General features: G+C 52.1%; 2 protein-coding genes across 3 annotated transcripts; both read right to left on the reverse strand.

Annotated features, from left to right (window-relative positions):
* Positions 1–575: 575 nt before the first annotated feature.
* On the reverse strand, positions 576–8,430 carry MYORG (myogenesis regulating glycosidase (putative)). Its single transcript, XM_056117190.1, has 2 exons — positions 8,305–8,430; positions 576–4,339 (listed from the first exon to the last, which is right to left on the reverse strand). The coding sequence occupies exon 2, from the start codon at positions 4,265–4,267 to the stop codon at positions 2,129–2,131; it is 2,139 nt and encodes a 712-aa protein (XP_055973165.1). The 5' UTR covers positions 4,268–4,339; positions 8,305–8,430; the 3' UTR covers positions 576–2,128.
* Positions 8,431–9,647: 1,217 nt separating this feature from the next.
* SPMIP6 (sperm microtubule inner protein 6) lies at positions 9,648–25,889 on the reverse strand. 2 transcript variants are annotated; one of them, XM_056117358.1, is made up of 7 exons: positions 25,718–25,889; positions 15,050–15,197; positions 13,654–13,772; positions 12,365–12,440; positions 11,915–12,144; positions 10,211–10,297; positions 9,648–9,771 (listed from the first exon to the last, which is right to left on the reverse strand). In XM_056117358.1, the coding sequence occupies exons 1-6, from the start codon at positions 25,850–25,852 to the stop codon at positions 10,211–10,213; spliced, it is 795 nt and encodes a 264-aa protein (XP_055973333.1). In that variant the 5' UTR covers positions 25,853–25,889; the 3' UTR covers positions 9,648–9,771. The 2 variants fall into 2 exon arrangements, with proteins under 2 accessions (XP_055973333.1, XP_055973332.1); XM_056117357.1 differs by lacking the exons at positions 13,654–13,772; positions 15,050–15,197; positions 25,718–25,889 and having other exon boundaries at positions 10,211–10,292; positions 12,064–12,144; positions 12,365–12,431.
* Between the last annotated feature and the right edge of the window lie 1,447 nt (positions 25,890–27,336).

The raw sequence follows: 27,336 nt of genomic DNA on the forward strand, positions 1-27,336 counted from the left end.
GGGCATGTCCAGTGGTACTCAGGGCTTACTCCTGTTTCAGCACTCAGGGATCACTCCTGGCAGTGCTCAGGGAACCTTACAGGGTGCAGGGGATCAAACCTGGGTCAGCTGGTACAAGAGAAGTACCTTATCAGCTGTTTATTACTCCAGCCTCTGTGTGTATGTATGTGTGTATGTTTGGGTCACACTGGCAGGATTCAAGGTCTGTTTCTGGCTCTGTGCTCAGGGATCACTCTCAGTAGGACTCAGAGGACCACATGCAGTGCCAGAGATTGAACCTGAATCGCCTGCACACAAGGCAAACACATTAGATTACCCCCTGTACTATCTTACTGGCCTTGGAATCCTTTTTTAAAAAAAAAGTTTTAATTTTAGGTAATTTTGGAGGCCACATGCCTGCAGTGTTCAGGAGCTACTCCCAATCCAGTGCTTGGGAGTTGCTCCTGGTGGTGCTCAGGGGACCATGTAACGTCAAGGATCAAATCTTGGTTTTTTACATGTGCTCATTCGTTTGACCTATCTCTCTGGTTCATATTCCCCCCCCCCCCCCAAGAAAACAAAACCCAACATTTTTGTAGCTACCTTTTATTGAGCACCTACATGTGCCAGGCACTTCACATTTGTGCTTATAATTTCCACTACAATCTAGGAGGTAGGCATTATCACCATTTTACAGGAAGAAATGGAGGCTCTGCAAGGTTCAGCAACTTGCTCAAGGTCACAGTGCTCATGCACAAGTGGCAAAATCACCGCTCAACATGACCAACTGTGAATGCCTCCACACGTTCACCAGCCATTCTTCACACTGAGAAAGTAGAGGTGGTGGAGGATGGGCAAAGGCATGCATTGTCTCTTTAAAGGGCCATTTCTTGCTGTCCAAGCAGAGCCCTGCTGTGTTTTCCACCTCCCCCCACTCTGGTGAGCCACTCCTTCCCCAGACTCAGCTGCAGTCAGGAAAAACTCTCTGCACAAGGCTGCACTTCTGAGAAAAGGAGAATGGCTGACAGGAGGACTGTGTGTGTGTGTGTGTGTGTGTATGTGTGTGTGTGTATGTGTGTATAGATGTCCGTGTGTCCATGTTCACAGGTACGTGTGAACAGGCACACTCCATTGCTCCCTTTTCGACCACACCTCTCCCATAGTGCAGGGATGTGGGCATCTGAGGAATCTTGAAAGGGTGTTTATTTCCTATAGGAGAACAAGAGATTGAGGGCGGTCACCTGGGAGTGGGCCAACTCAACCTCATGAAAACCTCAGCAACAAAAAGTCTGAAACCCCTCTAGCTTCAATTCATAGCAATCTCTCTCATGCTCTCTCTCTCTCTCTTTCTCTCTCTCTCTCACACACACAAACACACACACACATGTTCTTAAGCTAAGGCACCAAGTCTGGCCTTCATGACCTTGAAAATCCTTGCCCCTGGGGCTGAGACCCCAGCCCTGGGTTGAGTCCTTGACAGCCAGGTCAGTGCGACAGAGGAGTCTCTTCACAAATGAGGGGTGATGTTGATGGCTCTGTGCTGAGCCCAGTCCTTTTTGCCTCTCCAAGAAGCCTTCTGGTAGGGTGGCCAAACATCTCCATCCCTTTTTGCCAGTCAGGTCAGTGTGTTCAAGTCAGTGCTGGGAACTCAGGGGTTGGCTTCCCCCCCAGACCAAAAACTTTGTTATTTCTGAGTGTGGCAGAGGGTTATTTGGAGACCTCCACAAAGGATTAATCATTTCAAGAGGACAAAAAATGGCAACTTCGTGGGGAACGAAGGGTGAGATTTCTCTCTGCTTTTAAAACTCAGCCACGTGTCACCAGAAGAGAGGGGACCTTTTTTCCATCCAGCTGAGAGCCCCCTCCTCCACCCCAGGAAAGAAGTTTCTGCAAATGGAGTGTGGACAGAACAGCGGGCTTAGGAAGACGTGCTGGAGTGGGTGGCTGCCGCGTCCCCTCCCCTGGCTCTAAGGAACCGACTCCGTAAACGTCAGGTAAGACCCACTTTGTGGGTGGTGCGGAGGCTCGGGGATTGCTGGGGCCAGGCGGGGTGGTTTTGATGGGGGCAGTAAAAGGCCTTCCTGAAGATGCAGGTTAGCGCTGTGAGACTCCGGGGTGCTAGCTGTGGGGGCGCAAGTTGGGGGGCAGATCAGGAGACCCAGATGAAGTAAGCGACCTCATCCAAGTCGACAGGGTAGTCAGTGAGCAGCACCGGCGTCTGGTCGAAGAGCTCGCCCTTGTAGCTGCGCCACTTGCCGGCGGGCAGGTAGACGTCGCGCTCCTGCTTGCCGGGCTCCAGCACGGGCGCCACGAGCAGCGTGTCCCCAATGAGGAACTGCGAGTCGATGCGGTGCGCCGTCTCGTCTCCGGGCGCGATCCACCAGAGCGGGCGCACGATGGGGTCTCCCGTGTGCGTCACCTCCCCGGCCAGCTCCAGCAAGAGCGGCGCCACCAGGGAGGCGCGGAGTGCAGCGAACTTGTGCGCGATGGCCACCACTTCGGCATCGTACTGCCAGGGTGGGACGGAGAACTGCATTGCGGGCATGAAGGCGGCCACCTCGAGCCAGCGCACGTAGAGCTCGCGCTCGGGCACGGGGCCGCCGCCCTCGGTGCGCTGGGGCACGGCGTTGCCCCCCACCATGTCGGGCAGGATGAACGGGTAGCCCAGCATGCTGACGGTGAGCACGGCGGGGATGAGCGAGCGCAGGCCCAGGTCGTGGCCCCACACCGAGTCGCGGTCCACGAGGCGGAAGAAGCACGAGATGTTCTGGGACTGGTAGCCCACGCGCACCTCGGCCATGGCGAAGAAGGGCAGTGCCATCTCCGTGTAGCGCCGGCTCCACACGCTGGGGTCGGACAGCGGCCGGTGCGTGCTGAAGTCCCGCGGCAGGTAGCTCACCTCGCCCGCGTCGAACTTGAACGAGGCCACGCCGTAGCGCGCGCGCAGCCCCCGCAGCTGCGCCTCGAACCAGTCGCGCGCCTCCTGGCGCGTGAAGTCCAGCACGGCGCCGATGCCGTTCCACCAGCGCACCAGCGCGGGCAGCCGGCCCGTGGGCTCGCGCACGAACAGCTCGCGCTCCACGCCCTCCCCGAAGCGCGACGAGTTGTAGTTGACGAACGGGTGCACCCAGAGGGTGACGCTGAAGCCGGCGTCGCGCAGGCGGCCGAACATGTCGCTGGCGTTGGGGAACTTGGCCTGGTCGAAGTCGAAGTCGCCGTAGGCCGGCGTGTACATGTCGTCGATCTCCAGGTGGCTGCTGTTGAAGCGGTGCTGCCGGATCTGCTGCGCGAAGTCCAGCACCTTGCTCTGGTCCACGGCGCGCCCGTACAGCACCCACGTGGACCAGATGGGGTCCCGGAAGGTCTCCGGGGCCGGCACCCTGGACGGCTTGTTGAAATAGCGCCGGACCATGTACTTATGGATGGAGGTGACGTCGGAGCCCACGCACACGCGGTAGCTGAGCTCGGGTGCCGCCGTGCTGCCGGGCGGCGGCTTGTAGGGCGTGTCGTGGTAGCGCGCTTGCAGGAGCAGGGAGCGCTCCGTGACGTTCCAGCCCAGGTGGAAGGGCACCGAGTCATTGACCTTGATCGCGGCCGCGCGCGACGAGAGCCAATAGCGTTCCAGGATGCCTCCGAAGGCAGAGTCGGAGGAGTAGACGTCGCTGGTGACAAAAGGCTGGGGTTCTTGGTGGCCCTCCAAACGGATGGGCCAGTGCTGCGTCCTCATCTCGGCGCCTCCGTACCAGTGCGCGGTGGCGTCGCCCAGGAACATGGCATGCTCCACCGCGCGCCCTGGCGCTGCAGTCTCCTCCCAGCGCACGCGGTAGCACATGACCGTGTCCTTGGGGCGCACGGTCTGGATGAAGAAGTGCAGCGGGCGGCCATCTGCGGTGTGGGAGCAACCGAGCAGCGCGCCGTTGCGGCTGCAGGAGTCCAGGTCCAGCGCGCCCGAGCGGAAAGCCAGGCGGAAAACCTGTTCGCCCTTCTGGTTGCGGATGGAGAAGCCTCCCGCGTTGAGGTCCAGCAACTCGGCGCGCAGACGTTCGGCCTTGCGTAAGGAGACGCTGTAGTAGCACCAGGCCACCACCGCGGTCAGCACCAGCAGCAGCCCCAGCGCGCCGGAGAGCAGCAGCGGCCTCAGTTCTTTGGACGCCTTGGGCTTGGTGGGCGAAAAGTTATCAGGCAGGAAGGTGTACATGACTCCTGCGGCGGCGGCCTCCTGGCCCTTCGGGCTCCCAAGGTTCCGGCGCGGGTAGGCCTGGCTTTGCTCCGGAGGGTTCAGAGACATCAGCTCTCCATTAAGACTGGAGGGTGCGAGGGGTCACCAGGTGAAATCCATCTGAGCCTGGCTTGCCCGAGCCTGGAAGGGGGAAAGAGATACCACTGAGCTTTCTCGTTCCAGTAAAGAGAGGTATGGGACATAAGGTTGGGAACATACAGTTTGACTTAAGCACTCTTCTTTTGGGGGAAAGGAGTGGAGAGTGGAAGAGGGATTTGTGCCATGCTTAGTGAACAAACTGGGGTTGGCTGTATGTAAGGCCAACATCATACTCTCTGTACTATCTCTGGCCCCAAAGCTTTCCACCTCCTGCAGTTCTGGGGATTGAACCCACACCTCAGGCCTGCAAGGCATTCATTTTACTACTGAGACGTACCCTCAGCCCTCTTTGTGTGACATAATCACCCTTTCTGGCGGGCTCTGTACTACTGACCGCCTTAGAGTTCTGAGGGATGGGCAGATGCTGTGCCAGCCGTTTTGCTGGTGGAAAAACAAACCCAGAGAGGATAAGGGAGCTGTCTAGGATCACAGAGCTTTTGCTGTTGTTGTTTTTGGGCCACCCTGGGAGATGCTCAGAGTTTCCTCCTAGCTCTGTGCTCAGGGATCACTCCTGGTGTGGACTGGGGGACCATACTGGGTGCCAAGGATTGAACCCAGATTGGCTACATGCAAGGCAAGCACCTGACCAGCTGTACTATTTCTCCAGCGCAATTCTGTTTAATTTTGCTAATCTTTTTTTTTTGTTTTGTTTTGGGGCCATATCCAGCAGTGCCCAGGGGCCAAACCTTATTTTGTGCTCAGGGTCCACGCCTGTCAGTGCTTGGGGATGATTCAGAGAGAGGGGGAAGGTTTTGGGGAGGCCTGGTTTTTCAGAGAGGTGGTCACGATGTTAGAGGGGGGGACAATCAGCCTTGAAACCATCAACAGGGCACAAGCTGGCTCCCTTACCCTTGGAGGGGGAAGGACAGAGGAAGGCAAAACAGCTCAAGCATGGAATTTAATCTTGAGTCAGAAACCAGATTAAATCTGGAGATTAAATACCCAAAGCCAGATTTAGTTCTAGGGATGAAATTTTCTTTTGTTTTTGGGCCAAACCCAGCACAGCTTGGGGGCTATTTCAAGCTTCAGGGGGTTGCTCCCAGCGGTGCTTGGGAGACCAGGGATTTGTGGTGCCAGGGATGGAACCGGGATCATCTGCATGCAGGGCATGTACCTTAATCCTTGTACAGTCTCTCTGGCCTGTAGGGTCTAATCTAGATGGAGGGAGGGCAGGTCTGGAGCCTGGAGGGGGAACCCTGGTGGCTTCTCAGATCCCCTCCCCCTTGACCTGATTCCTCCCTGATCTTAGCCACTGACCAGCATGTCCATTTCTCTATCCAACTTTCTGCTCTCCTCCCAGTGCCACACCTCCAGGTCCATCTACCCCCCTTGGCTTCGTCTCTACCACTTACCCACTGTCCCGCTGTCCCTGACCGAGTTTGAGCCCCATTTCTTTTTCCCCCTGCTGTTGTAACGTTTCCCTAGTCAGCCTCTGCTTTCCCGACAGTGCTATCTGCTCAGAGCAACCAGACAACCACCCTGCACCGCCAGACAACATCTCTCCCTCGCGTAGAAAACAGCTTGGGACCCCCGTGACGAGTTTAGCAGTAGCAGCTTTATACCTGAGGCTCAAAGTATGATGATATGCTGTCACCCACCATAATTCCATTTCCAGACAGCAAAACCGGTCACTGCCAGTTTTATTCTTGCTCTAACCAAAATCCTTTAAGGCTACTTGCTTCTCGGAGATTTCATCCACCTACCCGCCCTGCCAGGATCAGTGTCATCCCACCCCCTCTGACACAGTGCTCGTGAAACATCCAGACGTGACTGTGGGGAGCCGCAACCTAGGCGAGGGGAAGAGCACATGTCCGAATCTGCTGCTTCAGGTCACTGACCCTTCCTGACCCAGCCTTCAGGGCAGAGTCCAGTGGACAAACAGCACCCTCCACATGGACACACACACAGACATACACACTGCCAGACAGCAGACAGACAGACAGCTGCCACCTGCTTCAGCTGGGGTGGGGGCAGGGAGGAGGTTGGCAAACAGTAATTAGCCTCCTCCCAGTGCCAGTCCAGCACCCCGCCCCGCTGTACATTTCCAGGCACTGGCAAGGAAATGACAGAGCTAATGAGGGTCCTCACCTACCCCCACCTCTCCCATGAAGACTATCAAGAAATGCTGGGTGGGGATGAGATTCCACAACCCCACCCCATCCCCTGTGCCAGGAACTGAAGGCAGAACCTCATGCTTATGCTGCTTGTGCTCTACTGGGGACCCACATCCCTGGCCCCTGCAGATTAGAGTTTTAACCCAGATGTCAATACACACGGCTGCCTTAGGGAGGCGCTATTTTTGGGGGGGCTTATTCGCTGTGCTCCCAACCCTCAGCTCCTTCATCTGGTTAGCACTCGGAGGTCCACGACAGCCCCATTCCTGCTTTCCTCTTAGCCCAACGCAACTTAGCTTTCAGAACACCCCCATTCCAGAGACACCCCGATTCCTCTAGGCAAGGGTTAGAAAAACCATCTCACAGATGCAGGCGGTAGCCTCCAAGAGATGTCCTCAAGGTCAGCAGAACCCTTGGGTTTTGCTCATCCAAGGTTAATTCTGTTGTACATTTATAGGTACTCACTCAAGACAGCAAGCCCAGTTTCTGGCTACTAAAGTAATGAGAGGAAAAAGTTCTTGTCTGAGTCAGTCAAGCTTATTCTCAAGACTTCATATTCAGTCAGCCACCAAAGAGACCCAAAACCTTTCCTAAGAGTTTCTTGAGAATCTTACCTTTCTAGGATTCCAAGGTTCTTTTGTGAACAAGACCCCACAAAACCTGAGCACCCACCACACCCTGCTGACCTCTGCACCCCACCAAGTTCCTCTGGTGGCCTTCCGAATGCCACCACAGCAGCCACCATCAAAATTAAGGCCAGACAGGAGGGAAAAGCCCTATGCCCACTTTATAGATGTGGAAACAGTGGCCCACTGAAAACAAATTTATTTGAACTCCACCACCCTGGTAGCAAGGTTGCTAGAGTTCCAACCCCCCCCACCCCCCATTTAGCAAAGCCTAGCAGAAGTTTCAGGAGATTGTGCTGCCATCCAGGAAAGTGTGGCCCACAGTGAGGCAAGGTTCCATCAAGCAGATGTGGGCTGTGAGGCCTGTCTTCCACCAGGCTGGTGCTCCTGCTTGCTCCAGGGAAACTTCTTTAGGATCGGAAAATGGTTTAACTTATTTTTATTTTATTTTATTTTATTGGGGCAGGGGTATTTGGACCACACCCTGTAGCCCACAGGCTACTCTTGGCTCTGTGGTCAGGGGTCACTCCCCCGTGGTGCTTGGGGGGACCACAGGCAGGCCACCGCATGCAAGGCAAGTACCCCAGTAGCACCGACTCTCTCTCCGGGATGATTTCAGTGGCAACAGGAGGGGGCGTTGTGCAAGTTAAACTGAGCTTGTGAACCTTGCAAGGTCCTGAACCGCGCGAGGGGTCTCCAGGAAGCGGCTGCTTCTGGCCAACCACAGACTCATGGCTGCAGGTAGGGTAGCCCCGGCAAAGCCGCTCCCCACTTCACACTCAGCCTCAGCCTTGGCTGCCAGCCCTGAGCCGCTCCGAGGGCCAAGGCCCAAGTGGGAGCCGGCCATGCCACACTCAATGGTTTGCCCAGCGCAAATCCCAGGAGCTGGCAATGTTAAAGGTAACTCGATCCGGGCCATCTCCCTGCTCGGCCGGCACGACGGGATGGGGGGCGCGCGGGGTGGGGGTGGGGGAAACAAGTGACCTCCTGCTGCAGCTCAGCACCCCGCCCCGCCCCGCCAACGTCCCGAAGGGACAGGCTGAGGTCAAAGGGGGCCGTTCACCCGCTGGGAACCGAGGCTCCTCCTGGACCTGGGTGGTGTCCAGGCTGCTTAGCCCAGGACGAAAAGTTCACCTAGTGAGCTCCCTGCTTCCCGCCCCCAGCCCCGCGCCCTCTGCAAAGGTCCCCTCGCGCTGGGCTCACTCACGGCAAGGGGTCACTCAAGTGGGAGGTGAAGGGAGCTTCCCCTGGATCCCCTCCACGCTGGCGGGAGCCGAAGAGCCACGGCGGTGCGGGGCGCTGCCCGGTTGGGGACGGCGGGGGCCCTCCCCCGCCCCGCCCTCTGCCTGCTCGGCCCCGCCCCGCCGCTCCGAGGCAGCCCCGCCCCGCCCTGGCTCCTCCCACATTGTCACGCGGGCTGGAGGCCCCGCCCCCTAGCCCCCACCTTCCCGCGGCCACTCGGAACCCGGCTCCCAGTAACCCGGGCCCGGGGCCCCTGCTCAGCGCGGGCCCGCACGGCTCCCTGGCCCCGGCCTGCTGGGGGAAGGTAGTTCTGCAGTCATGCGCCGCTGTACAACGTCGGGGTTCTTGGCACTTCCCAGGCTAAAATGTGGGGCGGGGATGAGAGCGACTGAAGTGCCCCAGGGAAGATGGACAGGGTTGGACTCTTGGGATTCTGCCCTTCTTATTGAGGCAGGCCGGATGAGTTGGTTCGATATATTGCGCTCGCACTAAGTTTCTTATATGGAATAAAGGGTAGCGACGCTTCCGGGGGACTCTCAGAAGCTCAGTGCAGTGCGGATTCCATCAAGGACTCTAGAGAAAGGGGCTTTCCACCAGCGCCCACCTCCCACCCTGTAGAGAGAATGTGGATGTGATCCGCCATACACCTGGAGCCCCACCCCAGAAGTGGAGTGGAAAAATATTGGCAATGTTCGTGATTACAAAATATTCCATTCTTGGCTTCCTGCGGGACAGAGAAACGCGGTTTTGTTTTGTCATTTGAATTTCTTGGATTCAAATGACAAACACTCCAAAATGATGTTTGAACCCCTAGACTAGGGTTGGGGGGGAGAGAGCAAAAATACCTGAATATAGATTTAGCGGGAGGGACTCTGAAGATTCTGGAAACAGATGAGAACTTTGGGCTCCGGCCGCAGAATGGAAGATTTGGGGGTTCACAGAGATAAGAGGATGAGGGGGGCATCTCATTTGGGAATTATTGAAATGTCAACCAGTAGGCCTTCTGGGCATGGGTGGGAAGATGAGTCCTCCCTGCAAGGAAAGGTGAATCCATTAGTTTGGGCTCTGAGGTGGAAGAGTAGAGGATACTAGCTGTTAGGTGTCAGGAGGCCCCTTGGAACACCTCTATAAGATGAGGGGGTGGAGGGGCTCAGGGACTTTGAAAAAGTGCATCTCAGTTGAGGGGGTTGGGCAGGGGCTTAAGTAACTGATTCACTGCGGGATCCTGCTGGGTTAGAATACAGCAGCAGCTGTAAGGACACTGCTGGTAGGGATACCATGGAGTAAAGAGTATTTATTTCTCCACCGCTTTGTTTCCACCAGCCTTGGGTTCTAACAGCCATCAGGATAGATCTCTGATGTAAACTCAGGATGAATTACATAGTTGTCTTTCTCTGCACCACTGGTCTTCTTGAAATGACTTGTTTCCCATCTGTGGAGGAGAGACAGAGAAACTCTTTTGGACCATCACACTTCTAATTCCACTTTCACTGCAAACCTTAGCCCAAATCCAACATTTTGTCCCAACACTGATGATCTGACCTCAGGTTATGCTTCTCATTCTAAGTACCCTAACATTGACTTCCAATTTTTACCTTTCAAGCCCTGAAACTAACTACCTAATATCTAATATCTGTACTCTAATTCACACCGCCAACCTGGAGCCCCTCAAGCTCACCCATAGGGTCCACCATTTCTTTGCCAGCTTTAATACTAGCCCCATGATACCAGCGCCCCCTGGTGTCTTCTTCTACCCGTGCAAGCAGCGGACAGTGATCAAAACATCTGGGGCCAGGACCCTTGAGGCACCACGTGGCCGCCTTCCCCAGTGCTTGCAAGCACGCGTCTAGGTAGGCGAGTACCAGGCTTACTTAAGATTGGGACAAGGGAAGAATGACGGCGGGGGCGTCAGAACAGCACACTGCATTCCGGGCCGGTGATCGTACGGTGATATACTCCTGGAAGAGGAAACAGTGGGTTAGGGAGAGGGGTTGGGTCTTCTGGTGTCCGCTTTCCACACCCAACCTAGAACCGGACTCAGAGCGCCCTAGGAGTCATTCCTACGCCCACCCTCACCTCCCCACCCCCAAAAGAGCCAGTGTGTGGGGGGGGGTGGGGGGGGGGGACCTAGAGCAAGCCAAGCTTTGAGCAGGGTCAGGTTCAGTTGTTAAGGTCTTGGGAGTCCCTTACCCCATCCTCGCGTGGGAAGGTAATTACTCCAGAACTAGGGACCTCTCTGACTCGCAAGCATTTTTCTCTCGCTCCCACTTCCGCGAGAAGCTTAAGACCTGGTCTCATACAGCATTTCAGGCTTTCTCGGCCTTGGGAAGGGTAGGGGGATTGCCATGGGATTGGAGATGGGGCTCAGGGCCTGCCGGACCACGTCGAGACTGACACCGACTTTGCACCTCCCCCATTCACCGGAGCCGCCGGGTGCCTGGACAAGGCTGTGCCGCGGTCTGGGGCAGAGCGCTTCTGCCTGTGTTTCTCGGGACTAACTAGTGAGGCTGTCTAGCTAGTAGTGGGGGGGCTCCGGGGAGCTCAGGGTCCCTCTGGTCATTGCAGCCCCCACTTCCCTGCTCACTTAGCACCTGACTGTAGCCCTGCGCTTTATCCACAGCACAATTCTGAGGACGCACGGCTCTCTGCAGACTAGAACCTGCGTTGTCAGGAGCCGGGTGCCCAGGTAAGAGCACCTGCGGAGTGTGAATGGGATGCCAAAGGTATGCGGGAGTGGGGGTGGGGGGAGGTGAGAAGTGTCTTTCTCAAAAAAAAAAGAAAAAGAAAACAGAACCCTTCGGCAGGACCTCCAGAAGAGACACAAGAATCAGGCTGACTTTGAACCCAATGCAGGAGGAAATGTAAAGGACTCTAGGGACATGTTCTCCAGCTTCAGAGGTGGGCTCCGGCACTGGGCAGGGAGTGCATGGCAGAGCGGACGGGCCGCGGAGTAGGGTCTGGAAAAAAAGGACTGAAGGAGCCAGACGCGGGGCGGATCTGAGACTGGACCCTAGAGTAGTGTCCTGGGGCGTGAGGTTCTGGGGGTGGAGTCCTGAGCGTGGCTGGTTGTAGGCGCGATGAGGTTCTGGGGGCGGAGCTCTAGACTTGGCTGGTGGTAGGCGGGACGAGGTTCTGAGAGAGGAGCCCTTGGCTTAGCTGGCTGGGGAGGAGCCCTGGGCGTGGCTGGCTGGGGCGTAAACTGGGTTCTGGGGGCGGAGACTGGGCGTGGCCGACCGGGGCGGGGCAGGGTTCTGGGGGCGGGGCCATGGGCGTGGCTGGCAGGGGCAGGGCGGGGTTCTGGGGGCGGAGTCCTGAGCGTGACTGGATTCCAGGGGCGGAGTCCTGGGCGGGGCTGGGTTCTGGGGGCAGAGCCCTGGACGGGGCTGGGCTCTGGGGCCGGAGTCCTGGACGGGGCTGGCCGGGGTGTAAACTGGGTTCTGGGGGCGGAGTCCTGGGCGTGGCTTTTTGGGGAAGGGCGGGGTTCTTGGGCGGAGCCCTAGGCGTGGCTGGGTTCTGGGGGCGGGACCGTGGGCGGGGCTGGTGGCGCACTCCTGGCCGGGTCCCGCAGACCTTACAATCGGTTGCTGAGGGCGCAGTGTCTGCCGGCTGGTCTCGTTGCAGGGGTCCTCGGCGACTAAGTAATCCATCCCACGCAGACAGTAGTGGCGACCAGAACAAGGGCTTTCATAGCCCTGGTAAGGCATGCGACCCCGGAGTGGGTCCACGCAGCCGTATCGCGGTGAGATCTGCGGCAGCGGCTGGTACCGGGACAGCGAGTGCAGCATGTTCGCCATCACCTCGTTCTCTGAGGCACAAGGCCTCAGAGAGTACGGAAGGCCCAGATCTACGCCACAGGATAGGAATGAGGCAGGCAAGGGCAGAGACAGACAAAAAAAAAGGACAAGAGACAGGTTACACTCTACAGGCCCCTCAGCGTCCAGCCCGTTTCCCCGCGCCCACCTCCAGGTCAAATGTCCCCAGCCCTCCGTCTCCCCCGCTCCCCTCCACCGCTGCGCATCCATTACCGCAAGGACTGAGTTGCTCCGGTCTACGGGTACACTCCACCGGCATTCCTCCACCCGTTGTCTCCATCCCCGGCATCTGGAACGGGCACAGCAAGCTCGCTCAATCTGTGACCGCCAAGAGGTTCCCCTTCTGGGAGGTCCTTCAGAGCATCCATACCCGATGCAGGCCACAGCCTCAGCGCCCGCGAGATGCCCACCAGTACTCCCAGGCTCTCAGTGTTCGGGAGGGCTGCTGAGCCTTGCATTTACTCCGCCTACAGGGACTAGCGGGTGGGGTAGGAGGGGTGAAGTGCTCGCGCAGCAGGAGTTGGAAAGTGTCTGGGACCCAGCCAAGCGACCACCTGGCCTAAGTGTTTGCCTTTGCTTTGACCCCTCTCTTGGTCTACTCGACTGTCAGGAGGTCTCTCTAAAATACACTTTCAATATTGCTTACCCACAGAATCACTTGGAGACTTTTTTTTAATTTAAATTTTGGGCCACTCCCAGCTGTGTTCACAGATTACTCCTAGCTCTGTGCTCTGGGCTCTGGGGAGCTGGGATCCTAGGGGACGCCAGGGGTCTGATTCCAGTTGTCATGCATGCAAGGAAAGCCCTCTATCTACTGTACTATTGCTCCAGGCCCTTACGAAAATTTCTGAGTCACTCTACAGTAAAGAACCCCAGCCTTGCTCTTAGATTCGCCCTCCTCTCCTCCTCTAGGACTGGAGAGGGCAGCTCCTTTCTCCTCTGAAGGCTCCTGTCTCTGCTTTACGGGACCATTTGACCTTGGGACAAGAGTCCCGGGGCTGGAGCAGTAGTGCAACAGGTAGGGAGTAGCTGTGCACACAGCCAGGCCCAGGTTCAATCCCTGGCTCCCAGTATGGTACCTAGAGACCCACCAAGGGTGATCCCTGAGTGCAGAGTCAGGAGTAAGTCCTGAGCACAGTTAGATACAGCCCCCAAAGGAAAAAACAAGGATTGCCCAGCAGGAGACCCTGGATGCTTGGGCTGGACCCTGTAGGAGGAGGATGGGTCAAGGTGTGCAGGCAAGGCCTGTCCTCCCACAGGACCCTGTCAAAGGACCCAGGTGCCCAGGAGTCCAGTCCCAGAGATCGGGATGCAGGGTTTCTCGACAAAGCCCCACTCCTGGACTCCCTAGAAAGTATAGATCTGAATTTCACCAGTGGGGAAGAACAGGATGAGCAGGAAAGGGGAGAAGTGTCAAGAACGTGACAACTCATTCACTGCCATTTGGAAAGCGAAAGGTGCGTGTCCCAGAGCCTGGAAGTTTGTGCAGGACGAAGTGTTACCTTGGGCAGCTGGGGAAGGCGTGTGAGGTATCTATTGTTCCAGCAGGTATAGTAGTAAGGCTCCATTCTCCAGGGGTTGTACTGGTCTTCCCATTGGTAGTTTGGGGGGCATCTGTTAGCTTGATCATAGGGGTGGAGAAGTCATATAGTGTTCTGGCTTCCCTCACCCTGGCATCTGTGACCCCCCCTCCCCCAACATGTTTCTCCTCTGATCCCAGCTCAGAACTGGACTCACACTCATCTCAAGCCAGACAAGTACACTGTGTCCCAACACTTGTCTTAGACATTGAGATGCCCCCCTGTGTCTGCCTTAGCTTCTGAGGTGCACCCCATTTATGCCTTGATTTCTCAGGTTCCTCTTAGAGGATCACTTTTCACTCCAGCACTGCTCTCTTTCTCTCTGCCAACTTAGAAATAAAATTTCCCCTAATTCCTTCTTTCTTCATGCTTATCTTCCACAACTGTACTCCAATGTTTGCTTTTTTTTTTTTGGGCCACACCTAGTGGTGCTCAGGGGTTACTCCTGGTTCTGCACTCAGGAATTACTCCTGATGGTGCTTGGGGGACCATATGGGATGCCGGGGATCGAGCCCAGGTCGGCCGTATGAAAGGCAAATGCCCGACCCGCTGTACTATCTCTCCAGCACAAATGTTTGCTTGTTTGGCCTCTTTAAAATCACTTGACTCTACCCTGTACTGCCGTCCCCACCCCCACCCCCCCTTAGTTCTACAGGATCTTAAGGAGGAGACAATTAAAGTCATGATTACAAGAGTGGACTTTGCAGGAGTGTGGGGGAAGGGTGGGTGGGACACTATGGCACACTTCAGCACCGCGGCAAGGTATTAGCTGAGTGAGTTCATTTATTTCATTCTCTTGAATTTTGTCAATAGGGGTAGCTACATTCTCTCTCATAGACTTGTGAGAGATTTTTTGGATTGCACACCCAGTGGTGCTCGGGGTCCTTCTCTCCCTCCTTCTTAATGAGTCCTCCTCTCTTCTAGGACTGTGTTGTTTGAGGAAAGTTACTTGCCATTTAATATTCTGGGTTTTTTTTTTGGGGGGGGGAGGTAGGGGCACACCCAAATATGCTTCCTAAATCTGCACTCAGGAATCACTCCTGGTGGTGCCGGAGACCATCTGGGATGCTGGGAATTGAATCTGCATGCAAGGAAAGCCCGTGGGTTGGCCGTGCGTAGCCCAACCTGTGTATTATCTCTCCAATCCCCTAATAATTATTTTTTGAAGATAATTTCTAACTCCACTGAGAGCTGTGAAGACATACTGTGCCTTAAAAAATAAATAAATAAATAAAACAGATCTCAGTTGGCTTCACATTGAGGATGACTCTTTGGGGGCTGCTCTCTGGAGTGAGAGTGGGTGAACAGTGAACCCTACCTGCCAATGGAGAGATCCAGTATTTCTCAGGGAAGTAGGGGTGGCCTGTGAAAGAGTCTTTAAAGGGGTAGTCCTGCACAGTGCAGTTCACCATCTTCTGCAGAGCTGTGTTAGAACACTCCGGCTGCTGCATGCGCTGAGTAAGGCCCTAGACAAGCGGAGAGGAGAGGAAATGGCTCAGGCAGACACACCCCGACACCGGGGTCCTGCCACACAGAGATCCAGGAGGTCCTAGAGTGGGTTCCCCAGCCCCTCTCCCTTCTGCCAGCAGGAGCCCCATGCCAGCCTATCTCCTCGGTCGGTTTTGGGGCCATGCCCAGCAGTGCTCAGGATTTACTCCTGGTTCTGTGCTCAGGGTCACTCCTGGAGGGACTCAGGGGACCATTTGTGGTACCAGGGATTGGATCTGGGTTGGCCACATACAAGGAAAACACCCCACCCACTGTGCTATCTCCTTGACCCAGAGAGAGATCTGGGAGATCTTTAAGCTGATATTCCTTTTCTCTCTCTTCCAGACAGGGCTGGAGCGATAGCACAGCGGGTAGGGCGTTTGCCTTGCATGCAGCCAACATGGCCGACCCAAGTTCGATTCCTCCGCCCCTCTCGGAGAGCCCGGCAAGCTACCGAGAGTATTTGATATGCCAGACACACTAACAACAAAGTCTCCAATGGAGACGTTACTGGGCCCGCTCGAGGACCTTTACTTACTTACTTACTTACTCTCTTCCAGACAGTGCGACCAAGGGAGCAGGACCTGAGTCTACACTGGACTCCTGGAATAATCTGGGCCTCAGCAAAGCCCTGCGCCCTGCCCTGGGGAACTAGCCACCTTGTGCAGATATTTTAGACAGGAAAGGCTCTCTGGACCTGGTGCCTTGAAAGAGACAAAGGGAAGAGCTGGGGGCAGGTTCCTACGTCATAAAATTGAATTTCCTGGGGCCAGGGCAATTGTACAGCAGTAGACCCCTTGCCTTGCATGTGGCCAACCCTGGTTAAATCCCCTGTATCCTTGCTCTGAGTGCAGAGCCAGCAGTAAACCTTGAGCACCACCAGGTGCGGTACATGCGCACGTGTACACACACACACACACACACACACACCAATCCCGATTCCATGCTGACCCTGATCCTGCCAGGGTTTAACCCTGTCACCAGCATCCACTTTGTTATGGTACCCACTCTACATTTTAGCTGAACTGAGGTTTTGTTTAAGCTCTGTTCCTCCTTCTTAAACATTGCTTTTGGGCCAAGCATGGTGTTTTTCAGGGCTTCATCCTGGTTCTATTGGCTCTGTGCTTGGAGATCACTTCTGGTGGTGCTTGAGGACCATATGTAGTGTTGGAGATTGAGGGGATTTGGCTGAGTGCAAGGCAAGCATTTTAAGCCCTGTACTATCTCTTCAGTCTCAAGATAAAAACTTTTCTCATATATATCTTATATATATTTATAAATAAATATATATTTATATATAAATGTACATTATATATATATATATATATATATATATATATATATATTTGAGGCTACACCTTTAGGTGCTCATTCCTGACTCTGTGTTTAGGGGCCACTTCTGGTGATACTCAGGGTTCCCCTTTGCTTTTTGGACTTCACCTCATATCCCATCACTTCTTGGAGGGCCACCTGGTGGGATCCCAATCCAGTCTTCCCTTTGGGACCTCCTTGTCCTCAGCTAAGGGAAGATTGAAAAATTAGTTGTAGGACCATCAGCCCTGCAGGCAGCTGAAGTGAAAGATCACAGAGCTGAAGCACCCGATAAAGACAACAGCAAGAGCGTGCTCATAGCGGGCACTGGGGGCTTGGAACACTATCACACTGCCACACAATTCCCCTTTATGATCTAAAGAGCAGAGTTTCAGTCTGGGCTGGGCTGAGAACCTGCATTTCCTGGTACTTTGGAAACAGCCTCAGGTGAGGAATTTCTTGGATGCATGGAACCCAGCTGAAATCTTGTTCTGTGATTGAGTTCTGTGGGTGAAGGAACCCATCACTCATCTTATTGTTGATGAGTTTTACATACACAGAAACACGCACATGTCCAGACATCCAGATACACTCTCAGACTCCCAGACAGCTAGACAGCTGTACATGTATGTACATACACACACACACACACTGTCACTGTCACTGTCCTCCTGTTGTTCATCGATTTGCTCGAGCGGGCCCAGTAACGTCTCCATTGGAGACTTTGTTGTTGATGTGTTTGGCATATCGAATACATCACGGGTAGCTTGCCAGGCTCTGCCGTGCAGGCAAGATACTCTCGGTAGCTTGCCGGGCTCTCCGAGAGGGGTGGAGGAATCGAACTCAGGTCGGCCATGTTGGCTGCGTGCAAGGCAAACGCCCTACCGCTGTGCTATCGCTCCAGCCCCCCCCCGCCCCCCCCCCCCACAAATGGTAGGAAGCAGCACATCATCTGTTGGAAGCTTTCTTCAACTGCCTGTACACTTTTTGCTGTCTTCTTGTGTTAATGAGGAAGAGGCTTGAAAAGTCTTGAGCTCTGGATAGGATTTTGTCAACCATGAGCAACAGGTCGTCTGCTTTTCCAAACTCAGTCTCTGTAGATCTTTTTATTTGGGGGGTTTTTGGGCCACACCTGGTAGGTGCTCTTGGTTCTTCACTCAGGGATTAATCCTGGTGGGCTCGGGGACCATATGTGGTCTGGAGGATCAAACCCGGGTTGGCTGCATGCAAGGCAAGCACCCCACCTGCTGTATTACTACATTGTCCCTCTATAGATCTTTTAAAAAGCTGAACAAATCCCTCAGAAAAGACTCCTTTCCAACTTATTTTTATGGGGGAGGCCTATACCCCATAAAAGCCAGAGATTATTCCTGGCTCCGTGCTTAGATTTTATTTCTGGCAGGGCTCTTGAGACCATGCCAGGGATCGTACCTGGGCAGCTGTGCAAAAAGCAAGATTTCAGTTTTTCCTAGAGCTGAATGGTATTCCAGTGTATATATACCCCAGTTTCTTTATTCATTCATCTATTGTCAGTTTAATTTTTGTTTTGTTTTTGTTATTATTTTTTGGATTATACCCACTGGTGCTCAGGGCTTACTCCTGACTCTGTGCTCAGGAGTCACTCCTGGTGGGATGTGGTGGAACCTTATAAGGTGCCCAGGAGAAAACCTGGATCAGCCGTGTACAAGGCAAGCATCCTTCCTACTATATTATCTCTTCAATCCCTGGATTATGGTTTTGGATGATTAGAATTTTTTTTTTTTGCATCACACCGGCGTTGCACAGGGGTTACTCCTGGCTCTGCACTCAGGAATTACTCCTGGCGGTGCTCAGGGGACCATATGGGATACTGGAAACTGAACCCAGGTCAGCCGCGTGCAAAGCAAATGCCCTACTCGCTATGCTGTCACTCCAGCCCCATGACCAGAAGTTCTTAATTTTAACATTGCTGAGTTTATTAATCTCTTCTTTTTTTTGGTAGAGCTTTAATGACCTGTTTAGAAAATTCATTCATACTCCAAGATAATTGGGATAAGATCCTTAAGTTTTTGTTGAAATCTATACAATATAACTTTTCATACTTGAGCTTTTAATCTATTAGGAATTGCTTTGTGGATCTTTTGTGAATTAGGAATCAATTTTATTTTATTCATGTGGATAAACAATTGTCTCACCAAATAGTTTTTCTTAATCCACAGATTTGTAATGCCACCCCAAACCTGATATATTGCATTCCATTGCATTACTGTCAATAATTTCCGTTGTATAAATTTCCCATATTATATAGATCAAAATGTTTTGTTCTATTAACTATTCTATACTATATTAAAACTATGCTTTCTGAATTTCAATGGCATTATAGTAAGTATTAACGTCTGATCAGACAAGGCCCCTTCTTCAGCTGTGTTTTAGCTATTCAAATTCTGCCCTCCATAAAGTTTAGTACTTAAAAAAATGTATTCAGGGGCTGGAGAGATAGCACAGTGGGCAGGGCGTTTGCCTTGCACGCGGCGACCAGGGTTCGATTCCCAGCATCCCATATGGTCCACTGAGCACCACCAGGAGTAACTCCTGAGTGCAGAGCCAGGAGTAACCACTGTGCATCGCCCAGTGTGACCTAAAAAGCAAAAAACAAAAACAAAACCCCAAAACATATTCAGGGGCTGGAGAGAAAGTAAAAGGGTTAAGGCACTTTTCTTGGATGTGTCTGACCCTGGTTCGATCCCCAGCACCAGGAATGCCCTGAGCACAGAGTCAGGAGTAAGCCCCGAGCATTGCTGTGTGTGGCTCCATCCCCCACAAAAAATATTCAAAGTTTTATAATACTGTCTGTTGTTTTTCAAAATTTAGATTTATTTCTACTTATCTTACTTTTTGTTGCTAGAATATATATTTTACATTATGCTTTCTAAATATTTGCACATGTAAAAAAGTGTGACTTTGGTGGGATGTGGTTCTGGGGATCAAATCCAGAGTCTTTGCATGTATGATCAAATCCAGATCAGACATCCCAAGTATGAACTTTACCAGTGAGCAACATCTCTGGTCCTAAGTCTTTAATCTTTCACTTGTTCCATTGTAAATTCCCATATTCTAAGAATCTATGGGTCCTGTGTATATAACTGTATCATCTATAAATAATGGCAGTTTGGAAAATGTTCTTAGGGTAGAACACCTTCTGCACAATGAGAGAGAGAGAGTAAGAGAGAGAAAGAAGGAGAGAGAGAGAGCAGAAGAGAGAAAGGAAGAGAGAGAAGAAAAGAGCTAGGCAGGTGGGGAGGTAGAAGGAAACTGGAGACATTGGTGGTGGAAAATGCACATTGGTGAAGGGAAGGGTAGCACTGTCCTCCCGTTGTTCATCGATTTGCTCGAGCGGGCACCAGTAGCGTCTCACAACAAATTGTGAGACTTGTTACTGTTTTTGGCATATCGAATATATCACGGGTAGCTTGCCAGGCTTTGCCGTGCGGGTGAGATACTCTCAGTAGCTTGCTGGGTTCTCTGAGAGGGGTGGAGGAATCGAACCCGGGACGGCCATGTTCAAGGCAAATGCCCTACCCTCTGTGCTATTTGAGCTGGAAGGGTATTGAAACACTATGACTGAAACCCAATCATGAACAACTTTGTAATTGTATCTCACTCTGATTCAATTAAAAAAAAAAAGGAAGAAATAGTAGAGATAACGCAAGGGTGGGGCACTTGCTGTGCATGTTACCTACTCCAGGTAGTTCTCTGGCACTGCTTATGATCTCCTAAGTACCACTCAGGAGTGACCCCTGAGCACTGCCAGAAGCAGTTCCTGAACACCAAGCCAGGAGCAGCTGGAGCTGTTCAAAGACCCTATTCCCAGCAATAACGTTATCCAAAACATTCTTAGCATATTTTGCTCTTTTTTCTTTTTGTCTTTTTCTTTGTGTTTGGGTCTTGAGCGATAGCACAGCGGTAGGGCGTTCGCCTTACAAGCGGCCAACATGGCCGACCCGAGTTCGATTCCTCCGCCCCTCTTGGAGAGCCCGGCAAGCTACCGAGAGTATTCGATATGCCAGACACAGTAACAACAAAGTCTCCAATGGAGACGTTACTGGGCCCGCTCGAGCAAATCGACGATCAACGGGAGGGCCTTTGTGTTTGGGTCACATTTGACTCTACTCAGGGCTTAAACCTGACTCTGGCTCAGAGATCACTTCTGGCAGGGTGTAGGGGATCATACGGGATGTTGAAGATCAAGCCCCAAGTCATCTGCATGTACATCAAGTGCCTTTCCCACTTTGTGACCTCTCCACCCCCTCGTTCTGCTTTCTGCTAGATTCATAGTTGTGACTTTTTGTTTACCCGTGACTGCTCTTTCTTCGAAAGTGGCAGATATCTGTGTATTTTGTGAATCTTACCAAAGGACCAATTTGTTTTTTTTCTTCCTTTCCCTTTGTTGTTATCATGGCTGTGATGGCCAGGGACCGTACATACTTGCTTGTGGCACTCGCGTACTTGCGACTTACTCCTGGCTCTGGATTTGTGGTGCTTGTTGGGCTGGTGAATTTTATTTGTCATTATTTTTAGGGGGCTCCATTTTCATTTTGGTGTGCCCACACTGTTGTGACACCAGACATTCTAGGTAAAGGAGCTGCTTGACTTCGCACATGTGGGCAGCTCTGAGTTAGGACTGAGGGCCTCAGGCAGGAGCACTCACAACTGAACCATCCCTTGGGCCCCAAAGAATCAGCTTTTGGGGGGGGGTTGTGGACACACCCAGTAGTACTCAGGGCTTACTCCTGGCTCTGTGCTCAAGGATCACTCCTGGCAGTGCTTCAGAGTCAATATATGGTACCACGGTCAGCTGCATGCAAGATAAGTGCCTTACCTCCCCTACTATCTTAGGCCCCCAAAGAAGCAATACTTTTGACTGATCTTGTTGAATCTTTACTTTCTAATTTGTTGATTTTTTCTTATTTTTTTATATATATTCTTCTACATTATTTTCATTTACTGTACTTTCCCCCCCAATTTCTTAAATTTGATTTAAGAATTTAAATGTTAGCATTTAAATGTTTTTTAGCTCATTGCAACTTTTCCCTCTGATAAGCATTTAGGTCTGTAGTCTTCTCTCTTGACCTCTGCTATACTCCACAGCTTCAATATGCAGCCTTTTCCATTCTGAGTCTTTTTTCATCTTAACAAATTTGACCTGTTCTTTAGAATGGCATACTTTGTATGCAACCTAAAGGAATTTTGCATATCTTACTTTTGTTTGATCTGAAATTTAATTACCTTAAGGTTAGAGTCAGGAATTTGTATGAAGATATTTACTTGAATTCTGTGAAGGTTGTATTATGATATACTAGTTGGTAGATCATAAATGATCTACAGAGCCATTTCTCTACCCCATGGTGCTCAGGTGCTGGGGAAACATCTGGTACTGGGAATGGAACCTGAGCATGCATCCCAGGACTACTTGGTAAATTTTTCATAGTGTTCTGATGATTTAATGTCTAGTTCTATTAATGTTAAATCAAGTTTTCAAAAGATTTATGCACCGCAGAGCCTGGCAAGCTCCCCGTGACGTATTCGATATGCCAAACACAGTAACAATAAAGTCTCCAATGGAGAGGTTACTGGGCCCACTTGAGCAAATTGATGAACAACGGGAGGACCGTGACCGTGACCGTGTAATATTTCAAATGTTTTCAAGTATTTGAGATTTTCATTTTGTGTATCACTGTTTATACCTCTCAGGAACTGAGGTATGTTAGAATCCAATTAGCTGAATTTTGTGTTTCTTCTTTTAATGTTTGTATTAGGTGAATACAGGTTGATTTATTATTTTTTGGTTTTGGGGCAAGCTGGTAGTTGTGTGTGTGTGTGTGTGTGTGCGCGCGCGCGTACACGTGTGTGTTTTGAGGGGCTCACAAATGGTGCTCAGAAGGTCTGTGGGTCCCACTGTGGATTCTCAGCCACCACTGATTTAGTGCAAGGCCCCAAGGATGTGGTGCTGCTTAAGCCCTGCAATGGTGAGGATACCCGGGTCACTCTGGGGGTACTAGAGACCTCCAAGGCCACACCCAGGGGGCCTCAAGGGATCATGTAGTGCTGGGAATTGAACCTGGTAGGGTGTACGATGGGCATGTGTCCTAACTCTTGTATTATTCCCCTCTTTTCCCAGTGGTTTTCAGGGGACCATGTGCAGCAGGAGATCAAATGCAGGCCTCCTGTGTGCTAGTCATGTGCTTAGCCCATTGAGCTATTTCTCTGGTCCAATGCAAGTTTAGAATTGTAGGGCCAGAGAGATAGTACAGGGGTTAGAGCCTGGGTTCAATCCTGGCACTGCATATGGTCCCCTGAGCACTGCCAGGGGTCTGTACTGAGCACAGAGGCAGAAATAGCTTCTGAGCACCGCCAGTTGTAGCCCATCCCCTTCCCTTTCTTAAAAAAAAATAGAAAAAAAAAGAATTGTATTATTTACTTGGTGAATGGAAACTTTGTCATTGATGTGGGGATCCATCTAAAAAAGTGTGTGTTTAATATTAGGTTTCTTTTGGTTTTTACTTATGAATTTATTCAGTTTTTAGTTTTTTGTTTTTGGGTCACTCCCAGTAGTGCTTAGGGATTACTCCTGGCTCTGTGCTCAGGGATCACTCCTGGAGGGGCTTGGGGAACTGTATGTGGTGCTGGGAGTCGAACCCGGGTTGGCCACAAGCAAGGCAAATGCCTTACCTACTGTGCTTTCTCTGTAGCCCCAGCTTTTCATTATTGTATCTCAACCAGTCAACATTGGATCAAAGCAGCAAAAACATTATTATGAGTGACACAGCCCTGGGTATTTGCTCTGGGGATTAAATATTTCACAACTGTGGGAACTCAAAAAACTCTGCACGGCTGTTGACTTTGTCTCTGTTGAGCCTGAAGTTGCAAGAGGTCAGCCTTTGTAGAAGTCAGGAAGGAGAGGGTTGGGTTAAGAGTAGGGCAAGAGAAAGAACAGAACCTGCCTATGCCCCAGTGCAGGGATACTTGGCACAGCTGTGCAGGTCAGAAGGCCCTAAGCATGGGCTTATGGAATACTCAGACCTAGGGTGCTGGGAACCACCAGAGCCACCCCTAGAGGTCTTCAGAGGCACCAGAGCTACTCCTAGAAGAGCTCAGGTGATCACGAGGTGCCCGAGATCAAACTCAGGGCCTTGTGTGGGCCAGGTATGTGCTCCAGCCCTTTGGGCTATCTCCCCAACCCCTCAAGGCTCCTCATGTTGATGATGGGATGATCTGGAAGAGACATTGCTCTCTGTGGCGTTGAACCCTGAGGAACTGAAGAAGGTGCTTCCAGCTGGAGCTCAGGCTGCTGTGACCAGACACTGCCCTGTCCCTGTCCAGTGAACTCAGCAGCTGTGTGTCCAAGCTGATACGTTCTGAACCTTTGACACAACTTCAGCCTTCAGCAAGTGAAACCTGTGGCTTGGACACTTAAGCTGCCAGGTCTCCGACAAATTTCTCTTGTGGCCTCTTGGGGGAGGGCTTTCTGTGAGGAGCAGTCCCAGGGGGCTGATGGCATAAAAAACACAGCATCATCGAATTTGAGGATCTCAGGACGCTGAAACTCTATTCTCTCTCTCTCTCTCTTTTTTTTTTTTGCTTTTTGGGTCACACCTGGTGATGCACAGGGGTTACTCCTGGCTTTTGCACTCAGGAATTACTCCTGGTGGTGCTTAGGGAACAATATGGGATGCTGGGAATCAAACCCGGGTTGGCCACATGCAAGGCAAACCCCCACCTGCTGTATTATCGCTCCAGCCCCTCTATTCTCTTTCAACCCCTGTGATATTCTCCAGTACCTTGGTTTATTCTTTAAATTTCACAAATCGGGAACCATCACGGTAATTATTGTTTAAAGATGGTGTTTAAATGTGTCTCACACCCATTTCTCAGCTCACCATTGTTTTCTGCACCTTAGATCATACATCTGTGATCTTCCTTCTCCCAAAGGAGAGCCTTTGGAAATTCTTTTATTGTAGTTCTGATGGCAGTAAACATTTTAGCTTGCCTATCAATGTCTTTTCCTTTCTGAAAACAATTTCTCTCTGCCTGTTTTGAAGGTCATCTCTTTTTTTTTTTTTTTTTTTTTTCTTTTTGGGTCACACCCGGCGATGCTCAGGGGTTACTCCTGGCTCTACACTCAGGAGTTACTCCTGGAGGTGCTCAGGGGACCATATGGGATGCTGGGAATCGAACCCGGGTTGGCTGCGTGCAAGGCAAACGTCCTACCCGCTGTGGTATCTCTCCAGCCCCTGAAGGTCATCTCTTAAGTTGGGTTTTATGTGGTTTCACTGGGAGGGATCTGCACGTGGACTTTTTTCTTGCTTTCCTTAGTTCTGGAAACTTTGAGCCCTTTTTCTCTTTGGATAATGCCTATTCTCCTTTGCTTCTTTCTCTGGAAATCCAATGAGATGAGTGTGTGTAATCTTATTCTCTTTCATACTTAATGTTTCCTTCATTTTTTCTGTCTTCCTGTGCTGTACTCTGGGGAATTTCTTTTTTTCTTTTTCTTTTTTTCCCCTTTATTTGTTCTGGGAAATTTCTTTCATTTTTATTAACTCTTAAACTGCATGTAATCCCCCTGCCTGAGTGTTTTGAGAGTTTGGAGGTTTGAGCAGAGGAGCGCAGCTACTGGAACACTCTCGACCAAAGAATGGTCAGTCTCTGGGGAAGCTGTCCTTGGCCAAGCATGCAGCTTCGGGAGGGGCTCTCAGGGAGCCGCGAGGGAGCACGGGGACCTCTGCCTTGCCAGCCAGATCAGCCAAGTCCACCCTGTGATCCCTGAGGCGATGGGGTGTCACAGCTAGATCAACTTGACACTCTCATGTGTTCTTTTGTTTCAGGGAGACCACACTCAGTGGTTCACTGGGGCAACTTCTGACTCTGTGCTAAGGGGTTCACTTGGGGTAACCTGGTGGTGCTTGTGGGATCATTTGGTATTGGGACCAACCTAGGCCCCTTATTTGCCTGTTTTGATAATTTCACATTTCATTTGAAAAATTTATATATCTGTGTTTTTATTTTATTTTAGTTTGGTTTGGGGGATTACTTCTGTCAATACTCAGGGCTTGCTCCTGGCTACAAAAATGTGAAAATACCTAATTGCCCGTTATTCAGACACAGAGTGCCACACACTCTGGTCTGTCTTCACTTCCCGATAGCCACTTACCCTGGTCACAGACTTATTGGCCTCCCAGACGCGGAGAGATGGGTCCTTGTAGACCTCCTTGATGGAGGTAGGAACTCTGTAGGAATCAGTGTAGGTGCTGATGGGGGTCTTGGTCTTACGTGAGAAGAGGAACATATCAGGCCTAGGGATGCTGTAATGGGCTCTGCCAATCAAAGGCCCCTGGAAAGGATCCGTGAGCACCGTCTCTTCCGGACAGCCAACAATTTGGCCTGGCAGGTCTCCCTCGCTGTTGTAAGTAACCCCTTGATTTGGAGATCTCTCAACTTTCCTTCCACCACTGTCTTCCTGCTCCTACGACATCCTGCTTGCCCTCCCACCCCCTTGGCAGGCTGGCATTGCCCATTATGATATCACCTGGCTGAGGGAGGAGGCTCAATTTCCTCCCAGTCCCCAGCCTCTTCCTGCCTCAAGTCTTCCCAAAGACCTCAATTTCCAAAAGTCCCAGGGGCTCATGGAGATCTGAGGTCAAGTGCCTCACTTGGATGAAGAGGATCAAAGAGGATCAAAGGTGCTGAGGGGTTCGAGCAGCTTGACTGGGGTAGGTGCAGGCCTGACCCGGGATTCCCAGGCCGGGGGTGGGTGTGGGGTGTGCTGCCCACTCCGTCCATCAGTTCCCCACCCACCTCCCCTTTGCCCATACCCAGGTAAGGGAGTGGAGGCTAGCTTTGTTTGATGCTTTTTAATATCATTATTTGTGTTACACGATACACAACCAAGGATGATGATCAATACTGCGATGGAAAATGTTAAAAAAAAATATTTTACACGGCTCATGTCTTCCACACACCTTTCTGGAAATAAATTAGTGAGCGCGGAGAAACCTGGCTGGGTGGCAGCCGGAGCTGGGGGTAGGGGGAGTGTTAAGGCAGTATCTACAAGGGCGGAGGATGGCGAGGGGGTAAGCTAAGGCCTCGGTTCCTCCCCTCAGAGCTCCCAGGCCGGGTAGCGGGGACCACGCACTCTCCTAGACCCAGACTGTTCCAGCTACCAGCTTCATCCCTCGCTCCACACTTGCATTCTGCCTTGTTGGAAGCCCTCAGCTGTCAGGGCACTAGGTTATAATCCTGGCGGGTGTCGAAGTGGGGGTGGGGCGGGGAGTGTCCCCCTGGCTCCTCAGGTCCAGAGAGGTGGAGCAGTGGGCCAGATTCTACACAGCAAGCCAGCAGCACATCAGAAGTCTAACTGAGCCCAGATCGGGTGCCCTGTCTGGAAAAGAGGGGAAGACCCCACCCCTACACTCAAGGGCTGGCATCTGGGGGTGATGGTGAGAGCACTCTGGGGCACAGGGACTGGGAGAGGGGCTTCAGAATGGTTCCTCGCCTTCTCACTGGTATATTTTGGCATCATCCAAGCCTGTACCGGAGGAGGTGGTGTGGATGGGAGATGCTGGAGGTTGGGGGGGAGATGCACCCCAATCCTTTGGAGTTGGAGCCCCCCAGGTGTGACTGGGGAGAAGTGCTCTCCTTCCCAAGCCAGCAGCCTTATCTTGCCTCTCCCCCACGCCTCCAGCACCCCCGTTCCCAGTGGGGATGGGGGGTTGGCCAGCATGGAGGAGTGGATCCCCCACTGGGAGAATTGAGGTGTTGGTAGGGTAGGCC

Source organism: Sorex fumeus, unplaced genomic scaffold, assembly GCF_029834395.1.
Source record: "Sorex fumeus unplaced genomic scaffold, SorFum_2.1 ptg000034l, whole genome shotgun sequence".
NCBI lineage: Eukaryota > Metazoa > Chordata > Mammalia > Eulipotyphla > Soricidae > Sorex > Sorex fumeus.